Consider the following 16,867-nt stretch of genomic DNA (forward strand, 5'->3'; position numbering starts at 1 on the left):
ACACCAGTTTTATGGTCTATTCCATCCTTCCTGATTTATACTAGGTTTTAAAATTTGAATGAGCTATTCCACAGTTCCTTTTAAACATTAATTATTTAAGACTCCATCATAACTCTTACTCCCGGTGAAGGAGGAAGGACGTTACTCTGGGAAGCTTCTACGAGTGCTGGTCTGTGAGGAAACCAGGAGGGGGCAATGGAAGAGCTGAGAAACTGCTGTTGCTTTGCACTGCTCCTGCTCCCACAGTGTCTGTATTGCAGTGTCTGTGTTCCAGCCCTCATCGAAAGACCATGCTCTGAGGTGCTGCCTTTTTAACCTCAGTGGTTTGATCTAATTTTTTTCATTACAAACTACCAAAAACTCAGGCTATCCATAGAGCATTATATGCCACAGCTTAAATAAATGCACTCCCTATAAAGATTTTAAATGCCTTCCACACCATGGCCTCCTTATTCACGATTAATTCAGTAGACACTAACCTGTGAATGAAAATTCTTTACATGGAGTCTGTTAGTGACCATACTAGACAGAGTTAACCAAATAATTGATTTCTGTTTGGCAGCCATTTCAAAATATGAACACAAACTCATTCTTGATCTGAACTCTTCCATTTTGACAAAACGGAGTGAAGTTTCACACCATTATTGAAAAGCGCTTTTTAAACTAACATAAGTTTGTGAGGCAGTTCACATAGTTAATGGTGCATTTCTCACGGAAGACAAACTGCATAAAAACAGTCATCTAACTGCAGCTCACCTTGGCCTACTACTTTTCTATTTTCACCTCAGGTTTTCTATTCTTCTTTTTAAAAACAAAAGCATACAAGTGAAAATAGTTATCAGCATTAAACCAGATCTAACTAGAATATCTGTCAAAATTACTCCAAAATGGATTACCTGAAAGTAACAGAGAGCTTCAAAAATTCATTAAAAACCTCTGAGTGGTATGTAATGAGAATATTAGGAGGTTTCAGTGTCAGGGTACAGGACGCCTCTGGCTAGATTAGGCTTTGCATTCCATAGTCATAAACTTTGCACACAGTAAAGAAAGAAATGAGTTAATCACTCTTACCCTTAATCTTGTAGTGGAGATTTCAGCCTTCAGAATGTCAGGGTCATACTTTGTGCTTGATGAGGAGCCTGAGAATACTAAAAAAAAAAACAAAAAAACAAAAAAAACCACACATGAAAAAAAGAAAAAGACAAATATTTAAGTACTTTTAAATCATTAATTAGTCCCTTCCTCAATAAATCCACATTGATCTAAAACTACAGAGTGTAGAAACACATATAATACTTTTAATATATATATATAGCCTGTTATAGAGTAGCCAGCATTGCAGGATGGATATAATTAATGAATAGTCAAAATTTCCCCCTTTATTCCCTTACTATTATTCGGTATCTCTCCTCCTTTGCCTGTCCCAGGCTCCTAAAGTACCACCTCATTCTCCCTGGCCTTCTTTCCCTTGCTTTCTGTTCCCACTCTTCTAGCTCAGCCATCTCATGATCACCTCTTCTGGAAGCTGCAACCTTCTAAAGGGATATCTGAGAAGCAGCAGATTTATTCAGAAGCCTCAGAGGTCTGCCACTCAGTTCCTCCACAGCTGTACATGTTACTTTTATCACACCATCTGCTTCTGAGAGAGATGTTTGGCCAACAAACCTCTGACAGCACTTTACTGCATGCCAGTTTCTTGCCCAACATTCTAGTATGCACCTCTACGTGTATCTCTACTTCACCCCTGATCACTGCACATAGGCTATAAAATCATTGTATGCTTTCCTCATAAAGCAGCAACAAATTCCCTCCTTGGTCTGTTGCAGATACCTGTCAACACAGTTGGGTCATTGCAGTATGCATCATGAGGTGCAAGAGATCCTATTCGAACCTAGATTTGGCAGAAGTTTGTTCTGACAAACTGCATGAAAAACAGTCTTCAGAGCCAACTGTTCCAAACCAGGGTTCAAAGGAGTTCAATTGTAACAGAGCGAAGAGGGCTCTCTCCAGCAGAATATCTTAATATAGTATTTTAAAAAAGAAAAAGGAAAAAAAAAAAAAAAGAAGGAAGTAGGGATGATATCTCTAAAAAAGCCAGAGTACAAGGTGTTCATAGCAAACCTTGAAAACTCATCCTAAAGAGAAACAAGACCCCCTGCAAGGTGCGGATCAATGAAGTTACATTGTATTCTCTACTGTACTTACAGCTTGTACGAGAGCTTGATTTTTCTTTGTAGGCATCATTCAACCGTACGTACTCATCCAGTGCAAGTGCCAGCCTCTGCTCCTTCACCTGGTACAGCTCTTTCTGAGTACTCAGAGCATCCTGGGCTACCATAAGATAATCTTTTAACATTCTCTCTTGTTCTTGCCTCCATTGTTTCCTGGGATCTTCTATTTGTGTTGTTTCTTTATAGGAGAAAAAGAAAGGATTTAAAGAGACCTCTGCTGAAATCCATTGACAACTGAATTGTTTCTTTGCCTATAAATCATAGCTTGTCTTTGGTAAGCAGATACTCAATTTTATTTAAGTTTTTCTTTGCCACAATAGCATGTGTGAGAAAAGTATTCAAGGGATCAATTGCAAAACTATGAATTAGGGTACAATAGGTAAATGCTTATGTAGATCACTCCTACATCGTCAACCTTGAATTAATAACATCCTAAAACTCAAGAAAAAAAAAATTGCACCACAGTACTCAGAAATAATGGAATCAATAAAGTCTTTCAACAACATCCTGAACACATTTCTGAACAAAAATGAAAAGTAATCCCGGCTATTGTATTTTTTCAACCCCCCTCCTCCCCACTTCATTAATTTTTACAGCCATACGTTATTCATGTTTTATAGCAGTTATCTCTCTCCTTTCTTCTCTGAACTTTCCCTGTAACTGACCTACCAGAGTATTAACTCTCCAGATCATCTCACCTCACTTTACCTTGACCACAGTTAAGTATCTGAGCTAAGACAAAACTTTTTGTGGTCAACAGACAGCGAGGGCCACGCTCAGAGGGCACTTGGCTCCACCAAAGACAGGTGCCAAGATACACAGGACCAAACTGCCTTTTTGAGGTGTCTGCAGCTTCCCACTGACTACCCAGGTAACATAAATGAGTGAGCTGGAATGGGCCCTTAATTCTCAAAGGGCTTCAGGTCAACCATTTTAACTCCAGCAACCATGGCCACACAGGAGACAGAATTACATAGAAGGTGTAGACGAAAGGATTAGACATAATGTAGTGATATATATTAAGAAAGTATGTGATAAGATCGATCTAATTATAGGTTTTAAGAATTTATGTGTTTTTTTAATGTAAACATCCAAAGAGGAAGATCTAATGTTGAAAGTTCAATCTTATCATTAATATTTCCTGACTTAGTTGAGCAGTTTTTGAAGCTGTACAATGAATATTCTTCCTTTAAAGCTACAAATACATTCTCATAAGACATAGCCATGAAAAGTTGGAAATCTAAATGCAAACATGCACCATGCTGCATTTTCTTTGTAAATTACATACTGTAAACCTACATAGATCAGAGATTAAAAGTGACATTCAGTACCAAAGTATTTAATTGCAGAGTATTTACTTCAGAATTTTTCTGCGAAAAAAGGAGGTGTTAAGTTTATTCTCTGGGTCAGATTTCTGCCACTGTAGTTCTTTAAATTGCTTTACAGTGAGAACCAATGCTGGGGGGTGTGTGGAAACGGAACATGTGGCTGAAGGCATGGGGGGAAAAAGAAATGCAGCACAACCAACCTGATTGCTCTCACCTGCAGCTGAAGTGCACTCCTGGGGCGAAGGCACTCTTTCAGCTCCATAGATGAGAAAAGATCTTGCAACAGCAAAGCTCATCAGGACAGGCTCTGGTTAATAACAATTTCCCATACTGACTGACTACCAGTTTCTCAAAAGCCTTTTTTGATGTTAATATCACATAAAACAAAAGACAAGCAAATAAAAAGGAGCATCACATAAAACTAATCCTGCAGAATCCTGAACTGACAATGCCTGTGGAAGTACTGATGCTTCTAAAAACAAATAAATATACATACCCACCCCACTCCCCCATTTAGAAACATGACAAGCCTTTGCATTTCTGTTATACTTGGGAAAGGTATTTCTCAGATGTACAAAATAGATACATAGAGAGCATAAATCATGTAACACCAAGTGCAGTGCATAAAAGATTAAAGCAGAGAAGCTTTATACACAGTTGGTTTTCCAATAATCCCAACAGGAACACTCTCTCCCAAAAAACTAACTACAGTTACACACACACATATATATCCAAGTTCATAGCCACCTGCTCTTTCCCGCAAAGATATTGGGTACACAAAGAAGCAAACTGGTCCCTTTTGTCTCCTAAATGGTCAACGCATGTCCCCATCTGTGGCCACTTATTGCTGCTGTACTTTAACATACCTCCACATTCACAGTTATTTACATAAGATAAGAAGTGCTGGTATCCAGAGGTGTCCTTTTCTCTGAAGCAGGATGAAGAACATGAAGCAGGATTCTCATGGGTCAATGATCAAATAGGATAAAAGCAGTTATGCTGTTTTTTACAAGAATGTAATGATGTGATTGCGTTTTACGAGTGCAACCAGCAGCCACCAAATAATCTTACAAGATTGGAAGGTCTCATCTTCAAGCATGTTGCAGGTAATTGCCTTGTAGGTTTTAAGGGAGGATTGCTCAACATGCAGCCTGAAGACCAAATGCAGCCTGCAGAGTCCTAAAATGTGGCCTACAGATGCCCTGTCCTTGTGACTGCAAGAGAAGGACAAAGCTGATCAACAGCAGATCATTTCATACTGCTGACAAATACAATCATACATTTTCTTTTTGCTTCCCCAGGCTGCATGTGCAGAACAATACTATGATTACATGAGCTGAACTCTTTTATACTGAGAGTCATAGGTGAGTTAAAGGTGACCCTGCTTTTTAAAAATTGCACACTGTTAACTGCAGTGTACTGAGGTTTGGGTATTTGCCCATGTAGGTGCATTGACTGGTCAAATTATTCTCAGCTATTCTATCTGCATGTATTTCATTTTGGAAGGAACATTCAGCTGGGAAAATACATAATTCTGGAAAAAGCAAAGCAGTACTGGAATGACTATCGCAGTATTGTTACTCAACTTTTACCAAGCAGAGAAGGCTCTGGAGTATTTTTCTTAAATATTATGAACTGGAAAACTCAAAAAAGCATATGATTTGTTTGCCAAGTTGTTCAGATATATGTATATCTATAAACACATGCCTGTGTAGCAGCACCATCTGCTTGTTCATCCCTAATTTTCAGTTGTGTCAATTTTAATGAGTAGGTTTACCCCACAGATTTAAAGGGGAAAAAAAAAAAAAAAGACAACTATGGATAATATTTCTGGTACTGTAGTGCTGCATTTTGAAAAGTATGTTCATTTGAGGACACCCATTTTCCAAGAGCCAATAAAAATTTTTTAAAAGCAGAGTTTTTTCCAAAACCAAATATTTATACTTCTCAGAATAAAACCTCACAAAAGTAAGGATTTTTTTCCTTGGACAAGAATGTTTTAAGCACCTGCTGCTAAGGTCAAACTTGCATACACAAGAATATTATTGGGATAGTTACATGCATATCATTGAGGGAACAGCTTGCTGAACATTTCAAAATGAGATGTGAAGCCCTTCACACTTAAACCAAAGAATGTGATTTAAACCACAAAGAACATCCAGACAGTTTCCTACCCTTATTATTCAACAGCTGATGTAAAACAAACTTTGGAGATGTCGTTCCTTTTTCAGGGTACATAAATGTTTCCACTCATGATTGCAACAGGATGCCTTATAACCTTGTCTGCAGCAGGTACTAATCATGTAACAAACAGATTGCTTGCCAGACAGGTGAGATGATGTTGTTTCTGCTGGTCAGGTAAGGAGTAAGTGCTGGTTGTGAACACCAGGCAGAGCTATGGGTTGTATCTGTTCTAGAAATTGCTAACTGGACTTCAATCATCAGCAGTGGAGAGCAAACAAATCACCGAGCATGACCTCTCCAACACTTTCTGCATCACTAGATAGTTAAATTCAAGAATGCAGTTGTTTCTTGTACAGAAAATGAAAATTATATACTGGCTATGGTTTTCTGTGGCATGAACTTACATATGAACTAAAGGAATCCCCTTAAAGTGGATCATTAAACAGCTTGCAGTTGTACATCAGGCTCTATCAAAAGCACTGCTTAGATTAAAAAAAAAAAAAAAAATTACATATCAACATTTTCTATCCAATCACAATGATCCATATTAACAGGATGAGGGGATGGTGGTGCATCTAATATTCTGGTTACACACTCCTAATTTAACTTGTTTTAGCGTCATTTGGCAAAGCCACTTGCAGATCAAAATTACCCAATTCTATTAAGAGATCTTGATTTAAAACCAGTTGACTTAACTTTAAACAAATTACTGCAAGTGCATAGTTAATAGATTCATTAAAAAAAATATAAGCAAGCAGTTTATTTCTTCCTATTTTTAAAGATCTGAGTGACTACCCATGCTGGGGGGAAATTCTGTGAGATGGAAAACACTTGAGGTCTCGCCCAGCAGGACCGTACAAGCTCCACCCAAGGACGTTCCTGTGCACCGAGACGACCGCAGCGCAGAAGAGCGAGCTGTGCTGGTTTTAATCACGCTGCCCCTGTGAAATGCACCCTTCCTGGCTCCCTGCCAGCCAGGTTTGATGCACTTAAATTCGGCAAAGAATTTGGCCTAAACAATAATTCAAAGCCAAAACGCCAGGACTGACTTTACGCCTTGAGAGTTTCATTTATTCCTTTGGCTAGAGTTTGCTTCAAGGGCATCAACATTATGCATGCTCTGTGTAATTATACATAAGATATATATTATACATAGGATACAGACAATAGTCAGGCATGCCATTTTTTTTAAATGTGATATTTTCATATGTTATGTTCCTGTCTGCTATCACGAAGCTCTGCCAATGCTTTACAGTCTACTTGAACAGAAGGAAACTATTACCTTATCAGCAGTATTTCCCTAAAGTACACGAAATTAAAATCCCACAGGGAAGGGAATGGCTCCCTGACGCCCTACTGCTCGACAAGAGAGAATTGGACATTTTACTACAGGATTAACAATATGTGGAAGCAATAGTTTTCCAACATCTCCCCTTGCCAAAGAAAACAATAGCATTGATTGGCCCTAGAACGACCCACATGTAAACTGTGTTCAGTCAGACTTGTTGCATTTAGGCAACACAGAGCACGAATACTCTCAAGGGCTCCCACTAAAAAAAATGCTGGAGATGTTAGATTGCTACTTAAGAATACATACCTAGCAAGAGGAGACAAAATTGTGACATTATACTTTTCACCCTGAAGAGAGGAGTTCCATCTTTTTAAACACATGACTGTATTTTTTCAGTTTGTAAATGTAGCAGAATCACTGTCTCAGAAGAGCAACTATTCCAAGGGAAAGTGGTTGACCTGGTTAGAAACAAGGACCAGAGACCTAAGATCTGTAAGGATGAAAGCAACAGGACATTGTGTGCCACAGCTGGAGCTGCTGTAACAGCCCTCCTTTTTGGCAGGGATGGTTTCCACCATGTCACCTCAATCCACACTGCCCAACGTTACACATTCCCATGTTCTGTTTCACAGAGTCTCTGGTGCTCGCCCAACCCAGCACAAAGCACAAAACCGACCCAAACACTCACTGGTTCCAAAAGGTAACATGAAAAGATGATACATCACATTCTGGCAGGTTAGGTGAGTTGTGCCATGTCACCAAAGATCCAACAAGCCAGCATAAAGGAAGAAGAATCCAGCTGGGGAAGGAACTAGACATCCTTTTTTTCTGGCAGCAGCAAGCCCACTTACAGATCTGCTCATCCACTAGAATCTTAAATATGGATCTACCCATCAATACCATGCACCTTCTCCCTCATATACAACTTACAGGAAAGTTTCCAGACCTGGAAACCAGGGCTACAAGACAAGAGGTGGCAAAACTGCAGTGGCTGAGCCCTGAAAAGAGGTTCTGACCACCACAGAAGTCTGTGGCCACACAGCTGGCTGTGCTCTGGGGTGCACCATGTCACAGCTCAGCCAGGCACTCTGTGTCAGGGTGGCAATATCTCTGCCTGAAATAGTAAGTGATGAAAAGATAATTCCATTACACCTGACGTCTCCGGTTGTCTTGCATAATGATTGCAGGACTACTACCTCCAACCAAACAAAATCCCATCTTTGAGTAACACAGGCTGCAAAATCCCAAACCAAATAGCTCATCACTGGTGATTCTCCTGAACCCCAGTGGCTGAAAAAAGTGTGCAAGCTCAATCCAGACTGGTTTTTTTAACAGCCCCCCATGTCTCTGCTGTGACAGGATTACATCCTGCTCCACAGAGGTGGTTTGAGGAGAAGGGGATACCTGGGAAGCAGCTTACCGCATGCTGAGGGTAAGCCAAAATGGGCCAGCCGCAGCAAAAGAGAATCAAGATATCAACGGTATCTTGCACAAAAATGTTTCAAGATGGTGCAAACATAAAACATCAGAAGAGGAAAAATGGTGTCTGCTATCAACCACCACAGGATAATGCCAGTTAGCTCAGTGCCAGGTGGCGACAGCAATTTTATCAACAATGTTATGTAATCCCTGCGGATATGTTTATTCTACAAGTATATCCCACGTTTCATGATAAACAAACTGGCTTTCAAATCTCCAGTACTTCTTGCCTGCAATCAGAAAAGGTACACTTAGGAAAAAAGGAGTGCAAATATTACTTTATTGTACTTCAACTGGCATAACAAATATTGTAGGCAATTAAGATGCAAGTCCTAATTAACAGCAAAGGAGCAAATGTACCAGCACTAGTTTCGGTGAGAATAACCAAGTGTTATGGACTAGCTTAAGGAATGCACTTTATTGTTTACATACCAGAGGCTTTCTGAATACTTTTTTTTTCCTTATTGCTTCCCCCTCCCCCCACTTTAAAAAATACTTAAAATTCACATTCCAAAAAAAAAAAAAAAGAAAAAAGAAAAAAAAAGGCAATTCATACCCAAAAATTAGAGGAAGAACTCACAAACAAGTATTACATCATTTCACACTGATATATTTGTTCAATAGGTACATAAAAATAAAGAATAGCACATTACAGAGACAGCAGTTTCAGTAAGACCATGCAGCCCAACAAGATGACATATACAGTGTCTTAAAAATGATCTAACACATTGCTGGATACTCAGAGAAAATCACATTCTACCACATAATAAGATGGAATATGGGTTCTAAAGAGAGACATGGAGGAAAATTAGGTTATTCAGAGTATGCTCTCAACCAAGCTCTCTACAGTTTGTTTCCTGCCACGAAGCCTGCACACAAAAATGCCTCCTCTCTTCCAGACACCTTCTTCACTTCTCCATGAATGATTCTGTGCTTGAATTTGAGTAATGAGAGAAAATTTCTCAGCTACACTGTGCAAGCATGAGCAGATTTCCAAGAAATATTTATTCAGAAATTGTTACGAAGAAATATTAAGTATGTTATCCTTACAGCACATTAGTTTCCTCTAGGTATTGGGTAGCATATGCTTATATATTTCAGTCAAATGCAGTAGAAACTCAGAGCATTTTGCTCTATGTTATCCAGTAAGTAGGTAATGTTCTTCTGCTATGGCGATCAGAACTGAGACATAGGAAAAACAGAGAAGTATGATGTTTACATAAAAGTCAGCAGCTAAAATCATCTTTAATTCAGAGCCTTCCTTGCTCGAGCCCACTTTCTGCAGCCAGCATGGCACCAGATTATTCTAATCCCTTCCGGTAGTCAGGGCGCAGAGAAGATACTTACCTGTAAATAAGATTCAAGATAAAATATACTGCTCTTAGGTTTTCACCATGTGTGTTTGCTGACAGTAAAGAGGTTTCACAATTGTTTCCCAAATGCCTGCATGTCACCACTTGCTTAGAAGACAGTGATGGGTTGTGGGAACAAACACTGCACATTTATGATCATGATACATCATTGGACTCCCTCAAGTTAATGGTAACTGCTGACTCACGGTGGGATTTTCAGATTTCTCCCTTGTCTGAAGCAGTCTGGCGTACTTCATAGATGCAGATGTACTACAGTCCCAGGCTGGAGTAGAGAAGAGCCAGGCTATCCACAAAAATTCCCATGTTAGATAAACCATTTCACAGGTGCAAACTGGCTTGAAAGCCTTTAAGATTACAGGAAGAAATAGAATACCTTTAGTTATAATATTGTGTTATGAATGTCAAATGGCATAAGTAAATAGCTAGGCTTTGAACGTTTCAGAAGAAAGGAAACCAAGTGGAGAAATGAAGACCTCCAGTGAATTCTATGGTCAAGCTAAGCAAACACAAATCCTTCTACCTCTATGCTTCCTGAGGTTTTAGCATAACTCTGACCCAATTTTCTTTTTCTTTGAGGACAAAACAGTAGTAGAATGCAGTCCCTGAGAAAAGTGCATTCATGCTTCCAAAGAGGACAACTAAAACTAAGCATGGAGCAGCTGCAGAAACAGAGAAGGTGGATGTCTAACTCTGTTTTGAAGAAAAGTTCTGGGGGTGGAGGACAGGAAGAAAAATCACCATATGGAATACAAAGTATAGAGCGGCAAAAAGAAAGTGATTGTGATGGTCTGAAATACTACTGCGCTAGGAGTAGTTGTTGCTTCTCATCCTTATCTTTTAAATACTGTGATTCAGTTCCTGTTACCTTTGTCACTAAATGTTGCTAAAAGCAGAGTATGTGTTTTATAGGATAACTAGACCAATGCAATGAAGAAAACCACTTGCCTGGTTATTCCTGAGCCTGCAAATAAGAACTGGAAGTAAAGGGGATAAGTTATTTAGGAAGATGTAGGGTGCTGAAGGCAAGACAGAACTTGTTCCACCCAGCTCAGGGTTCCCTCAGACTATTCATGTCAAGCCAGAAGTAGAAGTTTCCCTTTCTTGCTCTCATTACCTCCACACCTGTTTATCTACACACATCCCATGCAACAATCTGGATCAGAAAACCTGAGCAGCTGTGGGGAAGGGAAGGAGAGGAACCGAGTGCTTCCCCGTTGTCCGCATTTACTACACATCCTCACGTTGAGAATGTGGGAGCAGGAACCAGAGCAAGCAATGACAGCTGCTTCAGTTGCTACCCCCTGAGAAGTGCACCTGCAAATCACAGCTTCGGAGTCAAAACTGCTTCCTGGCAAACCTGTACAGATGGAGGTTCAAGGCTGTCATTTCAAAATACCTTTAACCAGTGCTACCATGAAAAGCAGCTGTCCCCTGTCTCTTCCACCTGATCATTCACATTCCCTGGTCACCTTCCCTCTCTTGCTTGCATAAATAGGGGTGTGGAAAGGAGAACAAATAGCAACTTTTTTTTTCCATACCGGATTAATTTCAACTCGAATCAGCTCCCCGATCTGATTCACTGTCTGGCCATGCAAATGTTCATGCCAGTATAAGCAAAAACATTGTAGGAACAGAACAAAAGGCCAGAGGTAGCAATAGAGCAGGACCAATTCTTTCAGAGATTATATCAGCTTAAAAGTGTTTGCAAATCCAAGCTCTAAGAGCATAAATGTTTGCATCTTAGCCACTTAACACCTGATGTTGAAAACCCTGCAAAAGAATTGGAAAAATGTGAAAGTGATGACTTTACCTGTAGATATACAAAATACAGTAATAGGTTTGTGTTATTTTTAGTATTGCCTTGGGTTCCTGACTATGTTATTTAGCAAAATTAGTAAATGTTGGCAAATTAGTCAGCTGAAGTAGATAAATACATGAGTACATACAAGCAATAATGACTGTAAGAGTGAATAGTGTAAGCTATAAAAATTTTTTGACTCTCCCAAACCACAGTAAGACGGATTCTGCACAAAAGGAACACCCCAGTCCCTGACCATCAAATAATATCCCTTCAGTCATCCTTCTTACAAAGGGCGCTACTGAACCACAGGGTAAGCATTTAAGTTCTTATGGTATTAGCTACCCACATCATATGCATGTTCTGCCTTGCCAGATGGCCCATAATCTGGTCTCCCTTGAAGCTGAAAGCATCACATTAAAACTCCTAATTGGGGTAATATATTCAGAAGGTAATGACCTCAGTCAGTGTTTCTCAAAGCATGTTACCTCATCCAAAAGGATCATGAGAAAGCTCTAAGACAATCAGTAAGAGCTAGGAAAACACAAAAACAAACCACAAACACCGTATTTGAAAAAACAAAAACAAACCTCATACAAATATATAAAATTATAGAAAATGTGTGATGACAAAACCAAACAAATTACACTTAGACATACTGACACCAAAAGCAAGTTCCTCACGTCTGCGGGAGTGTTTTACAACTGCAGACTGCTCACAGCCAACTCTTACCCTCTGTGGAGGAGAAACTGAGTTTCTCCCAGCAACTAAGGAAAACAGGCTTTTCTCAGGTTTGTATGGGAGAAGGGAAGGTAAAGGACTGAGACAGGTAATTACACAGATCAGGAAAATATTTTTATTTAAAAATATGCATTGATTTAAATAATTTTTGAAGAATTGACACTATAAAAATTCAGTAGAATTTTCAGAACTTTGCATGGTCCAGCCTAGTACTGCTTTCTTGAAATCAGTGGGAGTTTTGCCAATATCCACCTCCACGAGGAGCAGAATGAGTCCTGCACTGACCACTAATTGAAATTTCATCCTTAACGTTCTCAGCCTTCAGTTTTTACCAGAAAAGGAAGGAACCACCATGAGTAAGACCTGAATTTACAGTGTATTGTGCTAAGGTCCAGCCTGCTGCTTGTGGCTTATTGGTCGGGTTTGAGAAATTTAACAACATTGACCAGTTTTAGTACAATGGTTCCAAAGTCCTATAGACAACCTGAAACCTCACAGTTATATCAAATGTAGCGTTGTATAGAGGCACACAGTAAGAATAATAATAGGAAAAAAAAAAAGAAAAAGGAGAGGAAAAGCGGGGAAAAGGAGAGGAAAAGCGGGGAAAAGGAGAGGAAAAGCGGGGAAAAGGAGAGGAAAAGCGGGGAAAAGGAGAGGAAAAGCGGGGAAAAGGAGAGGAAAAAAAAAAAAAGACCAGATAATAGAAAAGCTGTTGAGAATAATTAATCACGGGATGCAAGAGAAGAGAATCAATGGACCTTCCTTCAAACATTTTGCTGAAATGAATCCAGGCAGAAGGCAGTGAACATGAAACGCTTCTAGTCAGCTCTCCCTACTTAATGCATGGGAGCAGATTTCTTCCCAGGGCACTATCCCTCAAGCTGCCATTTACGGTCCTAAAATTCCATGTCATCCAACCTGTTTTTCAGGCATCTACCCATCTGGTCCTTCTCCTACCAGTGCGTGCAGTTTTTTCTCCCTCACTGAGCTTCTTGGTCCAATAAAAGAAAGAACTAACAAAATCAAAACTGATGCAGGTAAAAGAGTAAAGGAATCTTCCTCATTCTAACATACCCATTGTTCTGACTATTTTAACAGTTCAAATCCAAAAAGCGTATTCAACACATCTGAATTATTGCACTGCTAATAAAGCAGTAAGCAGGTGCAAAAAAACACTCTCTAGAAAAGGTTTTTCCCTCCCTAATTATTAGTGACCTCCATACCAAAGAGTTCAGTAGCATCAAAACAACACATGTGTTCCAGTCAGATGAAGCAGAAGTTATAATCTCCACACCTGGCACATCAGGCAAATGATCTGCTCGTGAAACACTTCAGCTGTTTACCTGCCACTGACTCAAGAGTACTCTCACCAAAACACTGCAAAATACAGCATACAAAACTTAAATACACCATTTTACAAAATAATAAGTTTAATTTAAATCGCTACAAAGCAATGTGTATGTTACTGTAACATAAACCAAATGCACAACTGAACAATCAATGAAAACAAGTATATCGAGGTATTCCACTTTGTCATCCATCATACACAGTAACATAATATAAAGAAACTGAGCTAATCACACTTACTTGGCCCGGCCACAGAAAGATGTGTACAGATGGATGTACACAACTCCTCTATTAAGTAAAACATCAGTGTTTGCAGCATATTAACAAATGCCAAGAGAATTCCAGGACAATGCTGTCCAAGCCCCAAGAGTTTACACATGTGTGAAGCAGAACTTCAACTCATGAACAGCTTGTAGTGTTCAGGAATTCACCTTCAATGCACAGAAATAGCATTTAACCATAAGGAAAATATTTAATCTCCCCCCTTTTTTAAGGCAACAAAACTAAAAGGTAGAGATTTTTAGAACTGACAAAAAGTTTTGAGCATGTATGGAATAAAAGAGCACAATTATCAGAGTGACGAAGAGTAGCAATCTGAAAACACTTTCAAAATCCAGAAATGTGGATTGCCTGCTCAAAATTTTATAGTTTTAAATTTTATAGTTTTAGCCAAAGCAGAAGCTAAAGAGAAGTTTCCTTTTATAACAGCATTTAGATTCAGAAGCAAATCCTTTTATTTCTTCACCTTTTGAATTCGACCAGGTATGTCCCTAATTTTTTAAAGTTCAAAAACATTTAACACCACACATGAGATCAGAGGACTCCCATTGCTATTCCAATAAAGCAGGGCTATAAAACCCTAATTGAGGTTACTGGATGGGATTCAGTTCAAGATTAGGTGTCTATGTGCAGGTGGTTCAATAAGCACAGTAGATGTCTAATGTCTTGTTCTGGTTATCAGCATCCCAGTCCAACCCAACCAAAAGAGTCAAAATCAGCTCTTCTTCAAAGCAGTCACCCAACCAGGCAGCTACATCACACTTTACATTACATAGGCTGTATTGACCATATACTTATTGACTGAAAAAGCAGCTTAAACATCTCAGAGATGAGTCACTTGCCCATACATTTCAGAATGCCACAGGGTAATGAGCCTCGTCTCCACCTTTGTTCCAAAAGACCACTGGTCTCTTATTGTCCATGTCATATCTGCTGACCTTATGCAGTTGGCTTTGCTAACCTAAAGCATCTCATATGGCCACAGACACCTTAACATTCTTTAAGTACACAGCACTGCTAGCACAGATGCAGGCACCTATATTCAGATATTGATCTCAAATTGAATTTATCAATTATTATGGAGTAACAGACACACAAAAAGAAGATTAAAATGCTTTCAGGAATATATTCATTTCGATAAGTCAACAAGCATTGTATTTCAAATTTTTCTGTAGTATTTTATGGCTTAGACATAATTCTCATGCAAATAAAAAATGTATGTAAAATCAGATGTAGTCATTTTGTATCAGCAGATTTTCTTGTAACCCTTTTACAAATAGCTCACACACTCCTTACTATCTTATCCACAATAGTTCCTTTCAGCAGGTAGACTGAAGCCAGTTTTTGTTACTCATACAGACTCTCTCCACCAGTGTGCATTACTGAACATTTAATAGCCACCAAACATAATATACTTTACAGATACCAACAGAAGTAAACTACCTTTATTTACTACACATAACATGGACTTCTTCCACAGCAAAAGATGAAGAGTCATAGGAATAATTTTGAGCCAGCTATAATACATCTGCAACTATCCCCAACAAACCCATGCACACAAATGGGGTAGTTTGTCCACTGAAAATCAGAAATTGTTACTTTAACTACACTTCTCTCACAATAAGTTTTTCCATACTCTCAGTCATGCTTTAAAAGCTACTTAGGAAACTCTAAATCATGATGAGCCTTCTTATATAATCAATATGGCAAATTGAAAAATACTTACGGTTGATGTGATCAATATAGTATACACCAATCTGAGGATCATACGCAGCTTCCCATCCCCACGGTAGTTCATCCCCAACACAATCCGCAAATGACAAGGGTTTTGTTAACCTAAAACCAAAGAAACAAGTTAATGGTATAGCTTTTCTCTCTTCCATACATATGTTTGTTATCCATATTAATACCTATTAAGACAGAAGCTAAAAAAATATAGCAGGGAGAAAAGTGAGCAAGCTGGTTTATCCCTCTTAAAGTTGAGGTTTTAGGTTTGTTTTTCCCCTATTCCATCCTTCTGAATTCATTAAACACCTCCCAGTGATCTCTAGGGAGAGACCAGGTCTGTAGTAGTAAGCCAAGCCTACCTGTTGTATCCTCTCCCACTGCTGACGTTCATTTTTAAGTCCTGACACGGCACTGCTCCGAGCAAGGCTGCTCTGAGAAGCCTTTGGAAGCCAGGACGATGCACACAACCAAACTTTGGCCAGGCTGTCCACAGCACACAGCGGACGGAACACTGATACCCGTGTCAGAGTTCCCAGGACACGACCACTCAGAGGAAGCGTCAATCATATAAAAGCAACAGTCCCTGGTAAACCTGGTCAGTTATGTGAACCTGTGCCAACTACTAGGGCACATCTTGCTGTGAAGTCCCACCTCAAATCATATTACAAATGTGGATTTTCGTAAAACATGTCATAAACCGAATTTAAAAAAAACAATCAAAGTCCAATGTCATCCTTAGCCTTAATGTTTTAACATTAACTCAAAACACAGGTCTTGTAGTTCGAGTAGTAAAAATATTTGAAACACCATCTAGCAGAAATCATAACAAACTAGCATAAACATGCCCAGATGGTATCTAATAAATTCATTTATAACTCTACATAAGCATTCAACTTTCATCAAAAATACATACCTCACTTAGCAACAATCACAAGACTTTATGTTTAAACTACCTCCACAGGAAGGATATAATCCCAGTACTATCCTGGCTTTTCATCTGCACTCCATATCAATTTATTTTTAATCAAATACTGACTTATTACTATTATAGCTCATTCTGTAGGTGAGACCACGGACCACTCTGGCCA

The 16,867-nt window shown here is 39.1% G+C and overlaps 1 protein-coding gene across 3 annotated transcripts in view; it reads right to left on the reverse strand.

Moving 5' to 3' along the window:
* The window catches only part of WWC2 (WW and C2 domain containing 2), a 100,393-nt gene that overhangs the window by 49,743 nt on the left and 33,783 nt on the right, over positions 1–16,867 (reverse strand). For 2 of the 3 annotated variants that reach the window (XM_071807649.1, XM_071807648.1), the window contains exons 2-5: positions 15,778–15,887; positions 3,774–3,866; positions 2,206–2,409; positions 1,072–1,148 (exon numbers count right to left, since the gene is read on the reverse strand). In XM_071807649.1, the coding sequence (XP_071663750.1) occupies positions 1,072–1,148; positions 2,206–2,409; positions 3,774–3,866; positions 15,778–15,887 (484 nt within the window). The remainder of the gene's footprint in view (positions 1–1,071; positions 1,149–2,205; positions 2,410–3,773; positions 3,867–15,777; positions 15,888–16,867) is intronic. The other variant, XM_065836942.2, reaches the window with a different exon arrangement.

The sequence above is a fragment of the Patagioenas fasciata genome, chromosome 4 (assembly GCF_037038585.1).
Source record: "Patagioenas fasciata isolate bPatFas1 chromosome 4, bPatFas1.hap1, whole genome shotgun sequence".
Classification (NCBI taxonomy): domain Eukaryota; kingdom Metazoa; phylum Chordata; class Aves; order Columbiformes; family Columbidae; genus Patagioenas; species Patagioenas fasciata.